The sequence below is a fragment of the Rutilus rutilus genome, assembly GCF_951802725.1.
Source record: "Rutilus rutilus genome assembly, chromosome: 15".
Lineage (NCBI taxonomy): Eukaryota > Metazoa > Chordata > Actinopteri > Cypriniformes > Leuciscidae > Rutilus > Rutilus rutilus.
The window spans coordinates 36,665,330-36,689,585 of NC_140220.1; the positions used below are offsets into that span (position 1 = coordinate 36,665,330).

The 24,256-nt window shown below is 40.2% G+C and overlaps 2 protein-coding genes across 5 annotated transcripts in view; one reads left to right on the forward strand and one right to left on the reverse strand.

Moving 5' to 3' along the window:
* Positions 1-200: 200 nt before the first annotated feature.
* On the reverse strand, positions 201-12,911 carry LOC311304776 (vesicular inhibitory amino acid transporter; the record flags this gene model as incomplete). The annotated part of the gene is made up of 4 exons (XM_084432010.1): positions 201-638; positions 2,717-3,433; positions 12,478-12,710; positions 12,815-12,911. The coding sequence occupies 4 exons, from the start codon at positions 12,909-12,911 to the stop codon at positions 201-203; spliced, it is 1,485 nt and encodes a 494-aa protein (XP_084288136.1).
* A 1,326-nt stretch (positions 12,912-14,237) lies between these two features.
* The window catches only part of lama2 (laminin, alpha 2), a 220,791-nt gene continuing 210,772 nt past the window's right edge, over positions 14,238-24,256 (forward strand). For all 4 annotated transcript variants that reach the window (XM_084432101.1, XM_084432103.1, XM_084432104.1 and 1 more), the window contains exon 1: positions 14,238-14,379. In XM_084432101.1, coding sequence (XP_084288227.1) covers positions 14,313-14,379 — 67 coding nt within the window. In that variant the 5' untranslated portion in view covers positions 14,238-14,312. The remainder of the gene's footprint in view (positions 14,380-24,256) is intronic.

Below are 24,256 nucleotides of genomic sequence, written 5' to 3' on the forward strand. Positions count from 1 at the left end.
TTGGCCTGGTAAGTGCCTGAGCAATGAACATGGTGAATTATGACAACACTCGATGCTAGATAACATTTCACAGTCAGATTTGTGGAAGGAAGCAAAGCAGGCTCATTAACCTCCAGACACGGCTCCGTTTAACTTTATTAACAACCGAACACCACCAACCAGAGCAAACGTAACTACAGACACACAGGATTATTTGCAATCTATTTGTCCTCGAAGGCTGTTACCATCCCTTTGATGGAACATATCACCCCTGAGACGCTGCAGAAACAACCCAGCAATAATATCAGTATGTCCACAGCTCTCCGGCTCATGTCCAGCTGAGTCCATTTGAGCTGCAGGTGGAAAAGGGCAGGGAGCAGGAGCGTCATGGCTGCCCCGGTCACGCTGCCCGTGAGGCCCATGAGGAGAGAGAAATGAGGCACGTACAGCGCCATGATGAGGGTGAGGAGGAGGAGAGAGCCACGCAGGAGCAGTGTCCACCGCTCTGCCCCGTCTGCGGATGAGTCCAGCTTCAGGACGCCGGTCTGCAGTATCTCTGCCGCGGAGTAGAACGGCAGAGGGTACGAGAGGAGAGCCTTCGCCAGCAGACACAGGTTCACCCCCGTACGCAAAGCTGTGGGCAGGTTATCTGTTATCACCTAAAATAAAAACAATAGATATATTAAAGTCCACTTTAAGGGATTGTTTACCTGGATATAAATGCCAGTGGACAGGTGCCAAGCACGGCCATGGCCATGAACATTTATGTTCCCTGGGTCTTATGTTCCCAGGGTTAATCTTGTATCTAAATCCCACCCCTAAACCTAACCTTGGGAAGTATTCATTATTTGACTTATAAATCAGGGGAACACAGGACCCTGGGAACGACTCCAGTGTAATTTGGGTTTAGAACCTCACAAGGTTGAGTAAATCATTTTAATTTATAACAGGGTGAACTATCACTTGAATACAACGCAAACTTGTACTACAATAAAAAATAAAACAGAAAGTTGTATAAAATTTTCATTAGATGAACTACTTTTAAAGCTGTTGTTAAATAGCTATTATACATGCATGTGATAAATTGTGTCCCACATGATTTACTATACACTGTGCACTTACTCTACGCACCAGGGTTCCTTACATCCAGGAGTAGGATTGGACACTCCTGCCCTCCAGGCTGGCTTCCCAGCTAACACATTTTTGTTCTAAGAACGTTTTCCAATCGTATCAGTTTTGGTTATGGAAACTGTCCAGTTTTCTTGAAGTTACTGGGAAGTTTTTTTTAAGGTTAGAATTATGTTCCTGAAACATTCTTTCAACTTAATTTTTACTAACAACTCAACATTATAGGAACGTTGATTTGTCACATTCCAACAACATAAAAATGTCCAGTTTCCTTAATGTTAATAGAGCGTAATTTAAAGGTTAGTATGATGTTCCTGAAACATTCAAACACTTGCTGTTAACAAGTATCACTGAAGGAAAGAGAAAAAACTAGAACAGAAACTACAACTGACACATTGTGCATTTCTTTGTGCATTGCTCAAGAAAAAGAAACATCAGATTGACAAGTCTGTTTCAATAACTATAAAACTGGTTCATGACTGGTTTAAATAATTATGAAGTTGAAGCATTAATGAATAAAAAAGTAATAAATTCAGCCATTATAATAGAAAGATCACTTGTACATTGAAGAGATATGTGTGAGATCTTTCAAAAACACTACAACCTCTTGTGTAAAAGTTGAGACTCACTTAGACATCAACACTCATCACACAAACCTCAACAATTGTGACAATCAAAAAAATATTCTGTGTCTAAATAACACCATTAACTTCCTGCTCACAACATGTTTTAGTTTTTCAGAAAGTCTGATTTTCACAATAGTATTACATGGTCAGTCGCACAATATTTAAACAAATTAATAACAAAACACACTTCTGATCAGTGATTAGACTTCAGACTCTTCAGTGAGAGAGACCACTTCATGATGACGTTAATTAACAGTCAACATCATCTAATGTTACTCTGTCTCTTACATAGTACGCATGTTAAAAACTATTAAAGCAGCCAGAGATAAACTAACACAACAAACAAGAGTCAAGAGCCCAACTACAGGAAACACTGATAAATATTTTGTTCCTCTTTCCTTCAGTGTGTCATCATTAATGATCAGTCATCACTTAATTATCTAATAAACTCCAACACTGCTTCAGTTTAACACTATATAGTGTGGACATATATGAACACTGAGCGGTGTTCATTAAACACAGGGGATTTTGCTGTGTAACAACCAAATTTAAGCCATTTTTATTCAAAAAGTGAGTGTTCATAAATGGCTGGTGAGATAGTGTTTTCATTTGGCTTGGACTTGGCTTGCAGCATTCGATATCTATGATTATGATTAGTTTCTTGCTGAAAAATCCATCATAAATCAACATGAACTCCACGTTGTTCCAGACTGGTTTATGCTGTTTAGAGCTGGAATAGTGCTGGTCTTGCTGGTGGACCTGCATAGTCATGCTGTTCTCAAGCGAAACTGTAGCAGGTCCACCAGCAACCAGCCTCCCTTGCTGGTCCCAGCATGCAAAACATTCCTTATGCTGGTGACCAGCAATGCTGGGTAATCAAGACTTTTTAGACTTTACATACATTTTTATGGTGTATGTAGTTGTTATGTATGTGGGTAATTATAAGTGCAGCCTGCAACTACAGTCATGTGGGATCAGTGCACCTCTTTGGTTTCCTCTCCCCATGTGAGGAAGGCCATCACGGAGAATGCTGTCTTCAGTACACAGGCCAGAGCGTGAGTCCAGTTCATCATGCTGTCGAAGTCTAACCTGTCTGTCATGCTCTCCTCCAACGTAGGCAGATAGATCTGTGATGTGTAGCTAAAGATAATCACCCCCACCGCAACCTGGAAGCCATCGAAGTCCACCGTCACAGCACTCAGTCTCCTACTGGCCCACTGCGGCGACTGACGGAGGCAGTAGCCAATCACAATGAAGGTGATGAGGAACTGGGCCAGCGAGCAGAAGAGGCTCAGACGCGACACCACTCTCAGGTCGTGGATCAGCATGCAGGGCAGAAGGATGAGGAAGGTGATGGCGGAGCAGGTCGCCGGGGTCAGAGGCAGGAAAAACAGGCTGTGACACATCAGATTGCTACTGACCACCAAGTATAGGATGCAGGTCATCACGAGTTCCACTACCTGTGCGGCGTTCACAACCTTACCCCCGATGTAAGGGCAGATGTGTCTGCAGCAGGCTTCAGCGACGTCCTCGTAGGTGTGTCTGACGCGGACCGGGCGGCCAGTCTCGTCCTCTTCGTACAGGCAGGACACCAGGATCTTTCCAGTGTAGCTGCAGATGAGTGCGGCTAACACCAGCAACAGCAGACCGACGTACCCGCTCTGCAGAAGAGCGTAGGGCAGACCCAGCACAAACACACCCTGAGGAAACAAAGGCACACATCAGGTCATGATCCTCCTAGACAATGAGGAGATTAACTAGAGAGTCTCCTGCTTCTCACACCCTTATAATCCCTCATGTATCCATTAGAATAAAAAAAAAAAGATCTCAACAATGTCTTAAACGGTGCTCATATAAAGTCTGCAATCAAAGTTTAAGATCTCATTTCAGATGAGTGACCTTTCCAACATGATTACGTAATGCCTGGCGCATCGCAGACCAGCACAAGACGAACAATTGTGGTTAAAAAGTATATACATTTTTATTTTATTTATAAAATGACCAATCGTTTCGCTAGATAAGACCCTATTCCTCAGCTGGGATCGTGCAGATCTCTTTGAAGCACTTCAGAGCCCTTTGAAACTGCATTGATTTGGACTTCAACAATTTGGTTAGCGTTGAAGTCCATTGTGTGGAGAAAAATCCTGAAATGTTTTCCTCAAAAAACTTATTTTTTTTAAAAAGCCAACACATATTTATGTTCAAACACCATGTAAAAGTGAATTTTGCATAATAGGTGCCCTATAAGTCATACAATGTAATTCATACGTTTACGCCGTGTCTACACCAGACGTGAGTGGCGTAAAGCAACAAAAGCAAACAGAACACATTATAATCAGTGCTGCTGTCTACACTGGATGTGGCGTGACAGGACAAATTCCTGACCGTAAACTGATCCCCGTTCTATTTCTGACGAACTTCAAGCATACTTCAAGCTCTTCCTACTTCTGACATGAAGAACAAATGGTTTTGTAACGGTTGCTTTGTCGTGTCCAGAGTAGACAGCCTCAAGCTGCTGCAGCATCCCGTGTAGACGTGGTGTTTTTCTCTAAAAATTTAGTTTGAATCAATTTGTCTGGATTTATATGAAATCGTCAACTGGTAAAATAGTTATATTTTCTGTTACGTTCCATGGATGTGTATTATGGTAGTGTATATTCTGGTAGATGTGTGCTGGTGTTTTTCTTCTCTCTCTCTCTGTGTCTCTCTGCATGTTCTCTGCTGGTCTACCGGGTGCGGGAGAGAGAGAGGTGATCGCTCACACCTGCTGCTCATTACTGTGGAGAAGCTGCAGCTCAAAAGAAGCTTAGAGAAGTTACATTTAAACTAATGAAAGCAGCAAAATGGGCTTTGAAAAGTGTGAATAAGCACATACATGTAAATATAAAATAATAATAATAATTCGTTACATTTATATAGCGCTTTTCTAGGCACTCAAAGCGCTTTACAAGGAAGGGGGAATCTCCTCAACCACCACCGATGTGCAGCATCCACCTGGATGATGCGACGGCAGCCATATTGCGCCAGAACGCCCACCACACACCAGCATACTGGTGGAGAGGAGACAGTGATGAAGCCAATCAGTATATGGGGATGATTAGGAGGCCATGATGGACAGAGGCCAAGGGGCAAATTTGGCCAGGATGTCGGGGTTACACCCCTACTCTTTTTCGAAGGACATCCTGGGATTTTTAATGACCACAGAGAGTCAGGACCTCGGTTTAACGTCTCATCCGAAGGACGGATATATAATATAAGTAAGTCTTATAATATAAGTAAGTCAGTATAGTTAAAGTGGTGATTAAGGGACAAATAAAAAAGATGTGGCAGATTCAATGGAACAAAGAAAGTAAATGAAGATATTTGTTTAAAAACAATCCATTAGTTGGGAGTACAGGGTCTGGAGGACGAAAGAATATGAATAAACAGTTCTCTCTATATGATTGGAAAGCATAATAATGGAAAGTGTGAATATTGTGGAGAGGAAGAAACAGTGGGCCATGTTTTATTGCATTGCCAGAAGTATTATTTTTAGAGAGAGAAGTTTTAAAGAATGCACTAAGAGAAAATGGAGAGCAAAATATCAGTAATATTCTTTAAAAAATTGCAGGTGACGGGCTGGAAACTCTTTTTGAAAACTTTATTGAACAACAACAATCAACACGAAGTGTTCAAAAGGATAAAAACACAAAAAAGCCCAAAGGCTTGTTTCCATTGTGGTCCTTAAGATGGAAGATGAGTAACAGTACATGGACTAACAACATTGAGGACAATGAGGAAAGGGGGCATAAAAAATACAAATAAAATAAAACAGATAAAACACAATAAAAAGAACGAAACAAGGACTAGTTTAAGCAAATGTGCCGTATTTTGTCGAGGCGAAACAATCTGACACCCATCTCCACGGTGACCCCTAGTGGTCAGAATAGTAGGGGTCAAAAACCCGGACAAAAACAACAACAACCCGGGCCAAAAATAAAAACACTTTATTGCAATTTTTTTATTGAAAGTAAAATCTTTCAAATGCAATTATCTAATCATCTAATAAGATTATAAAGTGGCATATGTTCTTTTATCAACTGACAGGGTTTGTTTTGTTTGCTCTATGAATGACTCAGCTAACAGGCCAATAAGAGACTATTAACTACCATTATTCATTGTCTAAACGTCTACAAATGTATAAAACTGATCAGAGATCAGGTAAAACCCACAGACACTTGTTCATTGGTTCTCAGTGACTCCTCATGATTCATCTGTTGACAGAGATTATCGCCCCCAGCGGTGAACCACTGAAATTTCGAAGTGTTTCGAAACAGTTTTGACATAATGAAGCCTCGTTTACTGAAATCATGTGACTCTGGCAGTTTGATACACACTCCGGACCATAGATTCGGAACAAAAGATTTGTAAAGGTTTCGAAGCTTCATGAAGCAGTGTTTTGAAATTTCCATCACTAGTTTTTTATTAGTTGGGTGTTATTAGTTGGGTGTAATAGATCCTTAGTCCACACTCCAGATCAGTGTGTGGCGGTAATGCACCCAAAAGAGAACCGCCAATAAAAACAATAGAAGAAGATTCAAACAGAAGCTTGCCTTCCAGAGTGATGTGCCTGCCTTTGCTGTTGCCCTTTTGTAATGTGTAGAGTTGAGACTGTAAGACTTGGAGAAATTAGAAAATGCTGGGCAGTCTGTTTGAGGAGCGACCACTCCCTGAGAAGACAAAGGACCTTTCTGGAAATTAACATTTGAACTCTCTCTTGTGAAACTAGCACCATCATTCGAGACGCAAGTCTCACATAAGCAATCCTAATCTACATCTTTTTCCCTTGACCCCCCCATACCCCCGTTTTCTCTTTCTATCATGCTGAGATCACCTGAAATTCACCCAAGAATCTATATGGTTTAATGTGAATAATCATCATACAGTATTACACATGTTTGGTATCATTTGAAATGTCTCAGTGCGACTGGTACAAAGGTCTCATTCCCAAAGAAGTAAAACCAAAGGTAATAAGGTTTTTAAGAGTTTAGAGATAATTGTCACACAAAGGAGGGTGGGTCTTCCAGGCAAATGGCCTCCTGCTCTCGAAAGGTGTAAACTCTAAATGCAAATTCTCATTGTTAGCAAATGTTTCCATGGGAAATTAAGTTTCTGTCTCTATAAAGAAATGCAACGAGAGACTCGGGGCGATTCTGTACCTCAGATCAGCCCGTGATGCTGACAGCGGCCGAGACTCTCAACGTCATGTACTTTCTAATGTTGGGTTCGCATCTCTTCTCTTTATTCCAGAGCATTTGATGTTTTGTATTGATTATCTTTGAACTGATTATGTAATTGGCATGATACTTTTACCTGACATAATAAATTGTAAACATTTGATTTTATTCTAACGGACTCTAACATTATTTTCAGTAAAGAATATAATAGTCAAACATTCGCTCACATTTAATGATGCACAGATATCATTAAAACCTTTTCATTTATGGAGTCAGATGAAATAACGAGAAAATACATACGCAAAAATTACTTTGCCACGAGGAAAGACAGTAACGCGCAGAAAACCTTCACCCACTGATCGGATGCCTCCATTGGGCCGATTGAGTTGGGCCTTACAAGACTGTGTAATATTCTCACTAAGTTAAAGCCTATTGTAGCCTATAGAGGTCTACCATTAGTGCTCATTGTTGATTCTACCTTCATATGCTCAAACACGCTGGAAGCTGTAGTTCTACCAGAAAGACTCGGGAGGCAAAATGACGTAACAAAGCATAGATTTATTAACAGCTCAGCAAGTTTTGTGTTATAAAGTTCTTTGGCGTAGGCCCTGTCCGTAGCTCGCAATCCGAGGGTAACAGAATCCGCATTTCCTGCTTGAAGACGAAGGCGGAGCGCAGCCGACCCCCGGGGAGGTATGGGCTGGAACCATCCTGGTGGTGGTGGGGAGGATGGAGGGGAATGTTGGCGTCAGCATCTGCAAACTCAGACATGTGTAAGTACCGATCTTTTATACTACGAGTATTAGAACACGATTGGTTAGATGAGAAGGTAATAAGTGACGTAACAATTGAGTCTTCCTGGCAGAACTTACGCTAAAGCTTTCATGGAGGTGGGTGCCTTTCTTTAGGTGTTCACTGGGGGTGTTCACTGATATGCTCACACAAAAAACGCTGCAAAAGATGCTTTCCAACAGGTGTTTTGCCATTCGTTGTAAAACTGTGGACCTATTTTTCCAAACGCCCGTACATTCTTCCGTTGAGAGCTTGAATAATAGACACTCCAGCCCAGTTGGTGGCGGAGTAATACCGTACCTCACAGCACATGCAATACAAGTCAATGGACATCCAATACAAGTCAATGGAGTTGGACAAAAACTACGATAAAACCTGTTGGAAAGCATCTTTTGCAGCGATTTTTGTGTGAGCATATCAGTGAACACCCCTGACCACTCGGTGAGTTTCACGTCTTTGTAAACGAAAGTTTAATGCGTTTTAGGAAGGATTGTTCCAGTGCACATATGCAGCCATTCTGTAGGTGGGGGGGGAAGCGAAAGAAACCTAAAATTCTCGGGACAGCAGCATGTGTGCAAATTTTAATCTTAACCGTTCTATTTCATCAGAAACGATCTGTAAACAGGGCTTTAAGTGTAAAATACCGAACTTGTCCTTTAAGGAGTTAGTGTACATTTCTGTTGTTTATTTGTTTTCTTTTGGTAGTTTAAGTAGTTTTACTCCCTAATTAGTCAGAGGGTACTTTTGTTTGTTATTTTGGCGTTACCCCCTCCTGAAGTCTGCGTTGCTTCCTTTTGATTTACCTTGTCAATTATACATATTTTATTAATAAATCTTTGTAAATTTAATGGGTCTGGCGTGCGGGGCAGGGGATGAGCACACTCCCTCACCCCAGATCTTTTTATTTCTATTTTCACTGTTTATTCCTTTACCCTAGACGAGCTTTACACCTGGGACATAACATTTCTCATGAGATCAGGTTGGATCAAACACTTAACATTCAGTTTGATCGTGTGCATCTTCCTGCAGTGTTTTTCCTCCAAACATGAAGGATTCCTAAAATCAGGCCAGCAACATTCACATTTTTGTTTTATTGTTACTCTTATTTGTTACTTCTCCTAAGTCAGTCCATCCATCCACTTTATGGATCCACTGTAGGGTCACAGGGATGCTGGAGTCTGTCCCAGATTCTCAGACTGAAGGCAGGGAAACTCCTTGAAAGGATGGCCAGTCCATCACAGGACTAACACACACAGACTACTCCTAAATCATTCTATGATAAACGAGAGGCAAAGTTGATACCTGAATGAACCATAACGGAGAACTCCATTATGCAATGAAAAAGCAACCTCTGAGCACATACAGGGATTACACTTGTGTCATCCGCATATAAAGACGACTAGGAGAGATTTTACAAACACACACACACACACACACACACACACACAGCTGTGAGAAAAACACAGTCACAGCCGTACAGCAGATGGGAGTAATGAAATCACACCCTCTCACACACCCCTCCACTAATGAAGTCACAGTCATCTCTAAAGAGGCGCTAAGTGACAGATATTTTATCTTGACTGTAATTGTTTGTAAATTGCTTTGTGTTAGACACAATGAATAAAGATACAACACTGCATTCATTTCCTCTCAGGGTCCTAATGACTGTATCTCTTGTGAACAGACGACAGCTCATCATCCACACACACACGAAAGAGAGAAAGAGGAGTCCAGACTCTAGTGAGCTGCCGACCCGGACAACACTTTCAAGCTTCAGAAACACACTTCTGACGGCTGTACCAAATGTTAGCTGCGTTGGCCAAAACTCTGCTTGTGTTGCACTGTGACAAGCTCTGTGAATAAGATGGCAGATGGGGTCAAAAGTAACAAATACAAATTTATTTCATTCATTAATACAAATTGTTGTTTTTTTAATGCTCATTGGGGAAACATCATTAGTTTAGCAACACATGTAGATGTCAAGCACAGGGAGGTCTACAGCACCTGGAGAGAGCTATCCGTTAGCATTCCCATTCATTTCAATGAGATTTATTTTCCCAAACCAGTTAAGCGCAAATTCCACCCCGCAGCTGATTCTAAAGATTTAATTGGTCATGTCAGACAGTCACATGCTAACCCATGCTAACCCCTATCCTAAACCCTCACCTTAACCTCAGTATAGTGTTGCCAGCACATTCTGATAGATTGAGCATTGCTGTTTGTCACGATCAGCTCCGTCCATGATTTTTCTGATGAAGTCTGAGCCCTTGTTTAAAGATGAAATCTGCTGTGGGGCTGGAGTCATGCTTTACTGGATAGGGACAAAAACCATGCATAATCTCAGGGACAGTGTGTGACCTGCATGCTGCCATTTTCACCAAATTCTGGACATTTTTTGGAGCCAATCACCTGCGTCGTAAACGTCATGTGAAAATCAGCTATCCTGAGCTGTGACGTCAAAGACGAGCGAAAATGAAATGACTTATGAAAATATTGGAAATATGGTCATGGCATCTAACAGTAAGGGTTACCTGAGCATAACCAACTGAACCTTGACCTCCTGGTCAAACTCTACTAGAGTCAACCAACCCGATCTCACAACCAATTCGTACGAATTTTACAAGGTGGCTAATTCGTACGAGTTCATACGACCTGTACGAATTTGTACGATTTTTGCTAAATCGTACATATTTTACGAGTTGCCCATTTCGTATGAATTCGTACGAATGACACCCTGACCCCGCCCCTAAACCTAACCGTCACTGGGGTTTAGACAAATCGTACGAATTCGTACGAGTGAGGTCGTTCGAAATCATACGAATCAGCCACATTTTACTCACTCGTAAGAATTGATACGAATTGGTCGTGAGATAGCGTTGAGTCAACCGAGAGTCGAGGGCTTGTCAGAGGAAAGATAGATTCACAGAGAGTGAGACAGATGGGTGAAGAGGGAAAGAGAGGCACATTACGCTCTAAAGTAAAGCAGAAGGATGAATTAAACAAGCTCAAGCAGCAATAACGAGCAGTGTGATCATTAACAGCTCTAAATATTACCCTCAGCCTCAAATGGGAACGAGCAGATGAGGTAATGGGGTGTCATTCACATAAACAAGGATTTATGCTGCTATAAAGTAAATAAGGCATATTCAAACGCACACAAACACTCGTGCAATCACTCTAAGCATGCAGCATCTGAGGGTAGAAAACTGGCTGATGATCGTTTACTTAACATTTTAATTTAGGAGCATAACATAACACTTCCCAAACACTCCCGGATGAATTCACTTCACACTTCTGAGAGAAGCATTTCAGCCAAAAAACCTGCATCTTCATCACTAACCAGCATATCTTTTCTCTAGTTTAGAGACTTTCCTTAAGCTTTTTTTATGCCTAAAACAAGAAACTATTTGCATTTTTGATAAGAAAAAAATGTATTCATAATAATGAAGTCTTATTATCTTGGATAATTGCTTCACAAGTAAATTCTTGTTTCAGAAATGTTTAGATATTCCATATTGTTTTCTTGCAAAATCAGTGTTTGTCTGTCGCAATTAATGCTGCATTATTACAGCTCACAAGAAGCAGGTGGTAAACAGACTTTAATGTTTATTTGTGTTTTCCGCTGATGATTGATGACAAATGTATGAGTGTTATGAGCAGTTATTATATTCAGATCTGATTGCGGTGAGTGTGTGTTGGCAGTGCGCTGATGCAGTAAGTACGCGAGATCGTGTTGGTCTGCTGCATCCTCAAAACCCAACACTCAGATCAATCTAGCTTCTTTTATTTTGGCACCGATATCCAATTTACATAATTCATTTTCTGAATCGGCTGCTAAAACAACACAGACAGCATGCGCAAATACGTGACACTCCCAGCAAGAGTAATTCATTTTTAGTGTGTTGTGGTGTGTGTACATTACCTGCACATTAGCTTAGCAATATTTCCAAGAACTTATCATTGCATTTTTTTGCATTTCCTACATCTTTATACACTACCCGTCCAAAAAAAATACAAAAAATCACTGTTTGGATTTAAATAGGCAAATACTTAAGGGTCTATGATTAGATCATTATTGCAGTGATTATCATGTTTGTAGCATTTTATATGTTTGGCTACAGTTCTTCTAACCCTAACTGATGGAGTGTGTAGCTTTTCCTTTCTTAAACAACCATGTAGGAAGACTCATCATGGCCATATTCCAGGATGACAATATCAAGATTCATCCGGCTCAGATTGTGAAAGAATGGTTGTGAGGAGCATGAAGAATCATTTCACTGAAAGTCTTTGGGACGTGCTGGAGGAGACTTTACAGAGGGATGGACTCTTGCATTGTCCATACATGACCTTGACCAAAAACTGATGCACCTCTTGACATAAATGTTGTGATGTTACTTCCATCAAGAGGTGCATCAATTTTTGGTCAAGATCTTGTATTGAATAAATCTTGACATTGTCATGCTGGAATATGGCCATGATGTGTCTTCATACACGGGTGATTAGGAAATGAAAAACTACACACTCCATCAATTAGTGTTAGAAGAACTATTGCCAAACAATAACATGCAAGAAACATAATAATCACTGCAATAATGATCCAATCATAGAATCTTAAGCATTTGCCTATTTAAATCCAAATAGCAACTTTTTTGGCCGGGTAGTGTAGTACCAATGTCAATATGCTTACAGATATGTGATGCATGTCTGAGTGTGTGTGTGTGTGTGTGTGTGCTCACCTGTATGGCATTGGTGACGTTCCAACCCGCCTCCCATGTAGTGATTCTCGTCCGTGTGCCGGGAGCGCCGTCCTCCAGGTTTTCTGGACTGGAAGCCTGAGAGTCTCCATACATCTGAGCCAGCTCATCCCTGTCCACCAAACCTCGGTTCTCCTCAGCATCCGCACGGAAGCGCTTCATCCAGAGAGCCTCTGCATGGGTCTTCACCCACGAAAGCTGGAGACGGGACATTGCTGAGGAAAGAGTGCACAGGAGAGCAAAACTGCTTGGCTTTCACACCTTTACCTCACACGAAGTGTCTCAATCCCGCCAAACTCAACTGACATCCATCAGGAACGTGGTAGTGTCCGGCCGGATGTCAGTCTGAGCACTGCGAGAGCATAACCGAGATCCGGGCCATCGACCCTGTGAGGAGAACCTGGCTTTGCATCCATTTTAAATTGGGCAACAGCAACACAAGAGTGTGGAGGACTGACAGGCCGATGAACTGAAACATTATAATCACTGACAGTGTGTGTTTGCCTATAGATGTCTGTTTAGAAAAGGTCATGCTTTCCGTTTTGTCCAAATGAGGACTGTCTGCTTTTGGTGAATATGCAGAGGAGACCAAATCTGTGAGTCCAACACTAGAGGGAGCAGAGGAAGTCCAGAAGCGCCTGAACTCAGAGCTCAGCTCATAATGCATGGGGAAAGATCTGTCCAGAGACTGTGAGTTACACTGAATCTACTTAAACACATGCTATTCCTCCAAAAACTGTCCCAACTAGCCTAACCGAGTCTGAGCAAACAAGCTCATATGGAAGAATCGTGCTGATTTGTGAAGGGTTTGTGAGCTCCCCTCCCAGCATGCATCACAGCTTGAATACATTATGCACTTATTGGATTTAGTTTTCTGTTGTCTCATCCCTGTTGTTGAAAATTAGTTCATTAGTTCAGCGCATTCTTACATCGTTCTAAACCTGCATGACTTTCTTTCTTCTGTGGAACAAAAAATATGCTTTGGTCACTCTTTACAATACAATAACAAGGACCTTTTCAGCTTCATAAATGTTATGCAATTATCATAAAAGTGATCCATGTTATTATAGCTCTTTGTTATTTATAATAGTATTTTTTTTATTTAGAATTTTCACATTTAATCATTAAAACTATTTTGCAACACAAAACAATGCAAAAAAAGAGTCGGAAAGACAACATCAAATGTCAAAAAAAAATGTTTTATACTGTAGCTGACAAAATGGTATTTAGCTGTTAATTTCAAAAACAGTAACACACTGTATTTTACTGTATGATGCTGGCAACCACAGCTACCAGTTGTGTACCTTTATTTTATTATTATTATTTTTTACATTGCTGAGAGTGTCTACAGTTTAAAGTGCTGCTTGGTGTTATTTGGCTAGTAAACAGAACATTTATTTCATAATAACTAAAACATAACATAATAAAAACTATGCCAGAATGGTTAACAGGGATACCAATTTATCCAAAACTGTGAACAAATGTAATTTGTTGAATAAAATAAAGTAATTTGAGCCACTTAATCCATTAAAAATATATGGAGTTCAGAATATATTTCAATATTTATCCCTTATGTTGATTTTAGCGATTATTTCTGCAGATATTTCTGTAGAAGTTTTCCTGGAGAGGAAATTTGCAGAGGAATGTGATCTCGGGACGGGACGCCCCCTCCTCAAAGCGCCCGGGATAGGAGGGCTCTGCCAGACCAGCGTCCCAAACTGCCCAAACTTCCCAAAGTCACTGGAGGAGTTCCTGAAGGATCCTGGACTGCTCCTGGTGTTCGACCGAGCGCTCATGAACAACAGGAAGATTGGGACATGAACACACCTGGTTTTCTCGTGCTCGTCGGGCTGCTATGGCGGAGTTGTGGAGCTCAGCAGAGAGGTGAGTGGATCTACGGATCTCGTGTGTGTGTGTGTGTGTGTGTGTGTGCGCGCGCGCGAGCAGCCAGCGGGAGATGAGCGCGCATTACGCGTTCTCCGAGTTCATGTGGCGATTTATGGCAGATTTTTGTTTCATAGTGAAATAAATGGCCCTGTAATCCGGTCCACTGGCAGAAGTCAAACGATGCTATTTGTTTTCGGTGTGCCCAAAATTTGCTACTGATAAAATATTGCATCGAATAGACTCTGTTTAATATTTAGTGGACAGTATTTGTTGTTTGTTGAAAACCCGTTAAATCATCATGGCATAATAATTCATTATTATTTGGTTTGCTCTGTGCTTTCTATTCAACCCTGTTATGCTGTGACAATTCCCCTTATAAAGTAGATTCTCTTCAGTCTTAAGTAGTGTTTCATTAGTACATTTAATGCTGGTTCATTTTCTTACGAATTACAGTGAAGCAAAACGATGCTGACATCACAGTAATTTACTGCTCTTGTTTTACTGCGAATTTACATTATGAAGTTGTCTATAACCATCTCACTGTAAGAAATTATATTGTTTATTACTGTAATTTTTTGAAGTCACCGTCACTGTAATAAAAAAAAAAATGAAATGACTGTAAAATTTACAGCAACTTACTGGAAATTTTGGTTGCCAGTAAGCCTGTAAATTTTACAAGATTACCGTAAATCATAAACTACAATTAGACTGTAAAAATACAGCACACCTGTAAAAGCAGCAAAACAAGAGCAGCTGTGAATTTACAGTTCTTTACTGTAATCTTTACAGTATGAATTAAAACCTGTGTAAACTCATTTCATATTTATACTGTGATCTTTCTCATTTTAGTCGACTAAAAAAAGAATGTTTCTAAAAAATAAAATTAATTTAAATGAGTTTACAAAACATCAATTTAACTCAATCCCCATGCAGATAATTGTTAGTTAACAACAGCACACATGCATGAGACGAAGAACTTAACAAAAATATCATCAATGCATCGGTAAATACAGTCACTGCCTTTATATAAAGCAACATGCAGCAAAACATCAGTGTTTCTCATCTCTTCATCCTGGACTGAAGCTCAAGCTCTTCAACACAATGGTGACCCACAAAACTCAACAGACACGCTATAAATCCCAACAGAACATTAAACACTTACTGTAAAGATTACAGTAAAGAACTGTAAATTCACAGCTGCTCTTGTTTTGCTGCTTTTACAGGTGTGCTGTATAATTTTACAGTATAATTGTACTTTATGATTTACGGTAATCTTGTACAATTTACAGGCTTACTGGCAACCAAAATTGCCAGTAAGTTGCTGTAAATTTTACTGCAATTTGTTAGAGTGTAATGGTGATTATGGTTTCATTAGCTTGGGATCTAGCCAAGTCAGCAGTGTGACAAATGAAAACATTTGTTTAAACAATGACAAGCTAGAATTTAAAATAAGCTAATTGGCTGATTTTAAGTTAGTCAAACTATGCTATTATTAGCGCTTAAAGATTTACCAATATCTTATTTCAAAAATTCATAATTGTTTGTAGATGCCGTCACTAACAGCCTGACACATGAGCAGTGATCTGCCTTCAGCTTTCTAAAACAAGCACTCAAAGCTTTCTTCATGCAGAACCCTTGAGGAAAATCAATGCTGATGTGAGCATCAATGCAGGGCCCATGCAGTGGCCTTTAATATCACGCCGCTTTATGCTTTAATGTTTCATTTCTTCAATGCCTGAATCTTCCAGAGATGCTTGTGCGAATGATATTTGTTTAGCGTTTAACGAAGCAGAGGCGATTAACACAAAAAAAGGTTTGCGTGAAGCACCTTACATCTTTCTCTCAGCTCTGTGTATGTAAGTTGACTGGTGTGCACATTCACATTCGTTGTGCCATCAGCAGGTGTGTGTGTGTGTGTGTGTGTGTGTGTGATGTTGGGAGTATTTTTAGCAAAGGAACAGAGGAACGCAGAGTCAGTATTCTCTGGATTCTCTCGCTGATGACACAGAAAGAGTGTTTGGAAATGGAGGTGAGGCTGAAAAGAGCGCATTGGTCACCGTGAGAAGGTCAATAACTGTCTGATAGTGTTCCTGCAGATCAATACACTACCAGTCACAAGTTTACAGTCATGAAGACTGGTTTATGTTTCTGAAAGAAGTCTCTTCTGCTCACCAAGGCTGCATTCATTTGATCAAAACAACTGTCATTTCTTTTAAAAATATTATCACAATTTAAAACATCTGTTTTCTAACATGTAATTTATTGCTGTGATCAAAGCTGAATGTTCAGCATCATTACTCCAGTCTTCAGTGTCACATGATCCTTTAGAAATCACTCTAATATGAGGATTTGATGCTCAAGAAACATTTATGATTATTATCAATGATGAAAACAGTTCATGTTTTTGTGGAAACATTTTATTTTTCAGGATTCTTTGATGGATAGAAAGTTCAAACGATCAGCATTTATTTGAAATAGAATCTTTTGTGACATTATAAATGTCTTTACTGTCGCTTTAAGAATTAAATTTTTCCTTGCTGAATTAAAAAGTATTCATTTCTCAGTGACCCCAGATATCCCGAACGATAATGTGGATGGATTGAGAGAGGGAGAGAAAAGCATCTTTGTGGCTATTATGCACGTTCAGGCTTTGTCTCTGTAATACCTCTGTCAGAAAAAAGAGAAAGATTTCAGAATGCTTGAGGAGGAAAATCAATAGGTAATTCCACAACGCCGCCAATGAATGGCCCAGACCGATCGGGTCTGACTTTATCCTGGTCACCGCTGATGAACAGATGCAAAAGTACGCTCTGATGGATTGTTTTCAATGTTTTACCGATTGCTCGACGTTGATTTGCCTGCAACACGAATGGCCTCTGGGCTTATTTATGTTTGAGCCGAGAATGCTTTGAGTGTAATGACAGAGAGAGAGCTGGGGAGATTAATGTGGTTTGATATTTTCAACACTCTTCTGTTGGAGGCAGCGTGTGGTTGATGGGGTTGAGGTGAGCTGCTCCATGTTTTACACACTGCAAATGTAGAGTTTCATTTGTTCTCTGAAGTACCCAATGCTCTCTGACAGAAAACTAACTGTGCACAAATACTTTTATTAGAAGCAGAACCTCTAAAAGATCACCTCTGTACATTATTTTACCCCTAAACGGTGCATATTAGTACCTTAGTCAAATGTGCCCATAAAGCCTGATGATATAGAAATAGAATAGAATAGATCATAGAAAAATCGAATGTTTTATCTTTATAGCAGTATAGGAGATACTTGCATAAAATGCATATAAATATCAATATGTGCCAATAAATAATGATATTTAAATGCTTAGTTTTATGATTAAAGCTCTGTAGTTTTAAATCATATAATGCAATGCAATACAGAACAGAACAAATAAACCTTCCTCAAAAGCCTGATGATCATATTTTTCTAATAAATGATGTCTGGATGATCGAGTAAACCTCAGTGGCTTCAGTCCAGGTGAAATATAATAACAATATCAAAGTTATTCTTGCGTTTCCTTGATAAATCAGGTCAGATTTGACACAGAAAGACACGTGAAGCTCGAGCTGAAGGAGGACGTTTGTACAGTTACACTGACAGACTTTTACTGGATAAAACAGTCTAAACTATCAATCAGAGACAGGAGAACTGCAGGAGATGCAAAGTCTTGATCACGTTCATCATTTAGAGGCCTTAGAAATATTTGCATCAAATATAATACTGCATGTTTTATAGGGTTAAGCTACAGTGAAGCGTTTAGGGGTAAATGAGGCGTCCTTCTGCTCCTGGGACAAACTGTTGTACAATATGTTCTGTAATGACTCTCTTCTTCTCAAGATCCATTCTGCTTGATGCATCATTATCAGGTTCAGATCAGTGTTTGGTTCCTGGGTACCAGAACATTTGTGCTTTTCTACAGACCAAGAGAATAAAACAATATTCTATGACAGAGAACAGTTTCTAAACCAGAAACAGATTAAAAATGATCATTCTGCCATCATTTGCTCACCCTCGTGTCAGTCCAAACATGCATGACTTTCTTCTGTTCTTCTCATGTCTTCAGAAGACTCGTGATCTAGAGCACATGTTGAGCATATGTCCTGACTTTACTGGAGCTTTACAGCTTCTGTCCTCATTCCAGACGTTCACTGTGTGTTAAAGTTTCACAGAATAGACTATTTCTTTCTGAATGCTCATTTGCTCGGGTTATTAACGCACTCTTCATTGAGGAATGAACTCTACAGTATGAATGCAGTGTTGGCCAGAAAGCTGAATCACATATGAAGTGAATGAAGGATCCTGACCTTTGACCTCTGCCTCACGCAGGGGCCGCATTAGAGTCATATGGGGGGGGGATGAATTACTCTGACACACACACACACACACACACACACACACACCATCATCAATGTTTTCATAGGTGGCTTGTTAAACTCCCAAGATTCATAAACTCTCCAGGAAGTCCCTCTTTTCTTCTTTTGATGCTCCGCTCCGTTGTTCCCCTTCCCTGCGTGCGTCTCTCTCTCAATCTTTGATGATGTATCCAGTTTCTTTCCGTTTCTTCCCTGTATCTGTCCATCTGTGTGCTGACTCTCTCTCTCTCTCTCTCTCTCCTCAGAATAAAGCTAAACTAAATGAGTCAGCATGAACTGTAATGCGTCTGGTACATTATTAGACACAGTTCGAATGATGAAGTTGCAATTTAGTACATTTAACATTAGTTAAATTGATTATCTAGTGTTATGACAATATATATATATATTTTTTTTTAAGGTTCAATAGTCTAGTCAGCTTTATTTCCATAGCGCTTTTTACAATACATATTGTTTCAAAGCTGCTTTACAGAGATAACAGGAGAATAATGCAACAAAGTTTGTTTCCAGAAGAAAATAGCGTCACAGTCCAGCTTAAGTAAGTTCAGTGATGGTTCATTTCTGTTGTAAAAAAGTTATTAATTTAGTTCATTTATATATATATCCTGTATATCCGGGCTTTCCTGTAGCTCAAACAGTAGAGCGTTGGTGCTAGCAACGCCAAGGTCATGGGTTCGATTCCCAGGGAAAGCAAGAACTGACAAAATGTAAAATGTGTACCTTGAATGCAATGTAAGTCGCTTTGGATAAAAGCGTCTGCCAAATGCATAAATGTAAATGTAAAATGTAAATGTAAATGTAAATATATATAGCCGCTCTGGAGAAAACTGTGATGTCGTCGTCCGGCTCAGTTCAGTTTTCATATAATGGTGTAAATGCAGGCAAATCAATATTATTGTTGAATATTAAAGGTCCTGTTCTTCGTGATCCCATTTTTCAAACTTTAGTTAGTGTGTAATGTTGTTGTTAGAGTATAAATAATACCTGTAAAATTATAAAGCTCAAAGTTCAATGCCAAGCGAGATATTTTATTTAACAGAAGTCCCCTTTCAAAGCCTACATCGGTTTGGACTACATCCCTCTACTTCCTGCTTTAATGACGTCACTAGAACAGTTTTTTGACTAGCCTCCGCCCACAGGAATACACAAAAAAAGGGGGCGTGGTCTTGTTGCGCTCCCACGGAGAAGAGGAAGAGTTGCGTTTGTAGAGTGTGTTTGTCGCCATGTCGTCGAGACGCTGTTATTTTCATCCCGGAGTCCAAGTCTACTCGATCCTCTTCATCAATGTTCTCCGGGTCTGATTCCGGCTCTAATTGATAGGGTAATATTAAAGACATGTTTACAATAACACTGAGCGCATGCATCTCCTCGTTATGGTAAGACGTGTGACCTTTCCGGGCAACGTGCGCTAAGCTGCTGTCCAATCACAACACAGGAACCGCTGGCACAATCAGAACTCGTTACGTATTTCTGAAGGAGGGACTTCATAGAACAAGGAAGTCATCAGCCCGTTTTTAGGACAGTGAAAACAGCGGTATACAGATAAGTAAATTGTGTGAAAAATACTGTGTTTTTTACACGCGAAACATGAACACATGTTATATTGCACACTGTAAACACAATCAAAGCTTCAAAAACACAGGGAAAAACGGGACCTTTAAATTAAATGTTACATTTAATGTCCCCAACTAAGCAAGCCAAAAGCCAATGGCAACTAAGGTGAAAAAGGCGACAGTGGTGAGGAACCAAAACTCTGAGTGGAGTTTTGGAGGAATGGAATGGAGGAAAAACCTTGGGAGAACCCAGACTCAGTCTCTCAGTTCTCCTCTGGCCAGCGAGCGAACAGTGTATGATTATGATCCAGGAGCATTACAGGTCAGAGGTCAGATTGGATCAGAACATTCCGAATATTATCCAGTTCCATCTGGTTTAAGATCAGGGTCACGCCGGTATGGAGACGAGTTTGTTGAGGATCAGTGCCGATGGCTGTCGTGTCGATGAGGCCTTTGATGAGAGTCTAGTTGACACAATCTCACCTAGATTACAGTAAACCTCGGAATAAGCAGAAAGACTAACATTAGCGTAGATGCCATTCTTCTTATGATGTAACGAGTACATCGGGTGTTATGGGAAGTGTTCCCGGTTCCGGCTGACCTAATTTATGCAGCCTAATAATCATTTAAATGATTTGAATAATAGGAATGTATCATTTTCTATGTGTATGCCAATAGTGCACATTCAATCAAATTAAATAAAATCTTCCACATCTCCCAGAAACGAACACAAATAGTAAAATGGAACATTACTAAAACAACAAAAACAATGAAAAGGGGAAAAGTAGACATTGCTCTTGTTACACACAACAATATTACACACTACACGATAAGTCATATTCTAAAAAACATAAGATGGCCTCTTTAATGTCATTGCTCGAGGAGAATAATGATGATATTACACATTTGTCATTTTGCCATGTCTATTCCTATGGTAAAGGATTTCTAGATTGTCAATAAATGTATGGCTGAGAGATTCTGTGGAGTCAGTATGCAGTGTGTGTGTGTGTGTGTGTGTGTGTGTGTGTGTGTGTGTGTGTGTGTGTGTGTGTGTGTGTGTGTGTGTGTGTGTGTGTGTGTGTGTGTGTGTGTGTGTGTGTGTGTGTGTAAAAATGAGAGCGCGGCTAACGTTGTTATCACTCTCAATTTCATTTTTCAGAAAATGTGATTGAATTCATAATGCTTCACAAGATAAATGAGACAGCAGTCATGCTGTTAGCCGAGGAGAGAAAATGTTTATTATATTTGGCTTATGTATTTTGCCACGCATTACAAATGTAATGTGGGTGCACCGCATCGGAGACCTACGACAAAGCAAATGTTAAGAGACACGGATCTATGAAATATGAATGCTGTCTGCACTCATGATTTTCTCGTGGCGTGCCGCGCCATTTATCAGAGGTGATGTATTACAGTGGAAATGTCATGTGACGCAGGCTGCTCAAAGCCAGTGTTGTGATTGGTCCATGCATTATTTAAGTTTGATATTTCAAGGGCCATTGACCAGCAGACAGGTCATAGAGACATGGGACAGGGACCAAATCTCATCTCCAAAGTCAAATATTTGCTAAACACTGTTGCACTAAACACTTTAAACACTGAGTTTAAATTTAGGCAGGGCAGATTCTGGGTCTTAGGATAAACAGATTGTAAGCTTTATATTGTAATCGCTAAACACATGCGCACACACTTTTGGCAGAGGTCTAGTGTCCTTGAGTAATTCATCCTGAGGGTGGCGCTCTAATGTTGACAGGCTCTAAGTACACACGATACACGCATATAATTATACATTAATTCATTTGTAACACTATACACATATAGCTTGTTAAGAAAGAACAGACATGCCAACTAGTTATTGACCTGATGCAGAGTAATATACACATTGCTTACAGATCTATCACAGGCTCAGCTCCCTCCTACTTTCACTCACTCCTACGAGCCTACATCCCTACCAGACACCTACGATCGATCAACGAGCGACGTCTCGTGGTTCCATCACAGAGAGCCACAAAATCACTTTCCAGAACATTCTCATTCACAGTTCCATGCTGGTGGAACACTCTCCCCAGTCACCCTCATCCGGAATGCAGAATCCCTGACAACATTCAAAAAACACCTGAAAACCCATCTCTTCCGTGAGCACTTACCTTCATAAAAAATAAAAAATAAAAAAAAATTCCCTTTAAAACCTCACTTATCGTGCTTATGCTACTCTGAATAATGCCTGAACCTGGTATTTTGAACACTTCTTGCGTTGTTGTTGTTTTTTGCCTCGTCATGATGACTCGCTTAATTTTAGTCCTGATTTGTAAGTCGCTTTGGATAAAAGCGTCTGCTAAATGACTAAATGTAAATGTAAATAGCTGAAGCTAACTGATATCGCCTTGGTCTGGAGCGAGGTTTACATAAGGTAACGTGAAAATAAGGCTCTCAATCAGATGAGGCACGACTTAAGCACTAGGTCCAGATGCAGAGGCCTTTCTAAACTATAGCAAAGTCTGGGCTAAGGCAGGATTAAGATCTTGTTTGGGCCTAGGGTCTCTTTTAGAGGCTCCTTGTCTTGCAGGATGTTAAAATAAAGAGAAATTACATTGAAAATTTGCAGTTGTGGGATATAGAGATGAAACTGACTAGCAGTCAGAGGCCTCGGGTTACTTGTGGAAACTGCCACTGTTGAGAGAAATTCTGAAAAATATACTCTAGCATTAAAAAGGTGTGATTTTTGATATATAATCACAATGATCACAGCTAGCGTTAAGCCTTTCAGTAACTTAACCTTGCTGCTTGACTCTATAGGGGGCCAGGGCTGGATTTCCCGATAACGTTGTCTCTTAGCACGCTACGAAGACTCTAAAGGTGTAACTTAACTACATGTATACCATTTCTAGGCGTGTTTCCCAAACTATACCTTAGGAGGTTACTTAAGATAAACCTTCTTACGTGCGACGTTACCCGGTGCTGTCCGTGGCGATGCTGCTGAATCTGCTGATATCGATGACTCGAGAATCAATTATTCTCTCGTGCAGGGTCTGCTTCACTGCGTTATGTGGGAAAGCGGTGTTCTTTATAAAACGAATCACTTCAGAAATACTTGAAATTGCATTTATTAGTATATTATAAAAATAATCCAAACTATAATAGCCTATAATAGCCTAGCCTACATATTTAAAAACTGTATCATATGTTGCTGCCTCAATAACGGCCCATTTCAAGTGTTTACGTGCTTTCTTCTCGTTCCCATTTCGTTCGCTGAGGTGGAGCTGTGATGAAATATTGTTCTTGTAACTACTTTCCAGAATTTCAGTAATAAAAGCCTATCGTATGTATGTTGCTCAGCTGTGATCATGAAGGATTTAAACAATGAATTTTGAAGTGATCTCCTCTTGTAAACTCAGAGATGTGGATTCGGACAGCAATTAAATTACCACACGACCTTGGTGTTTGTCCAAAAACATTAGGTAATCTGACAATCTGGGGTTTTTACACGGTGGTGGGAGAAAAATATTGACTTTCTGGATTCGGACGGCAATAAAATCACAGACTAACCCCTGTAAATGATGAAAATACCGTATGACCCCATGAGAAACAATTAGCGTCCGAATAGGGCTGAACTGACAGTATGCTTTCACTGGCCTTTGAAGGCGCTCCGCGGACGGCGCCGTCTTTGATTTAGCACAACTATTCACTGTATCGCTGCCATAGTTTAAGCAAACTCCCCACCACAATCATTCCCTTTAAATAGACTCTTAAAGGGTTAGTTCACCCAAAATTGAAAATTTTGTCAGTAATTACTCACCCTCATGTTGTTCCAACCCCGTAAGACTTTCGTTCATCTTCGGAACACAAATTAAGATATTTTTGATTAAATCTGAGAGCTGGATCACTCCTCCATAGGCTTCTAAAGGGATCGAAACTTGCCGTTCCAGAAAAGTTAGTGA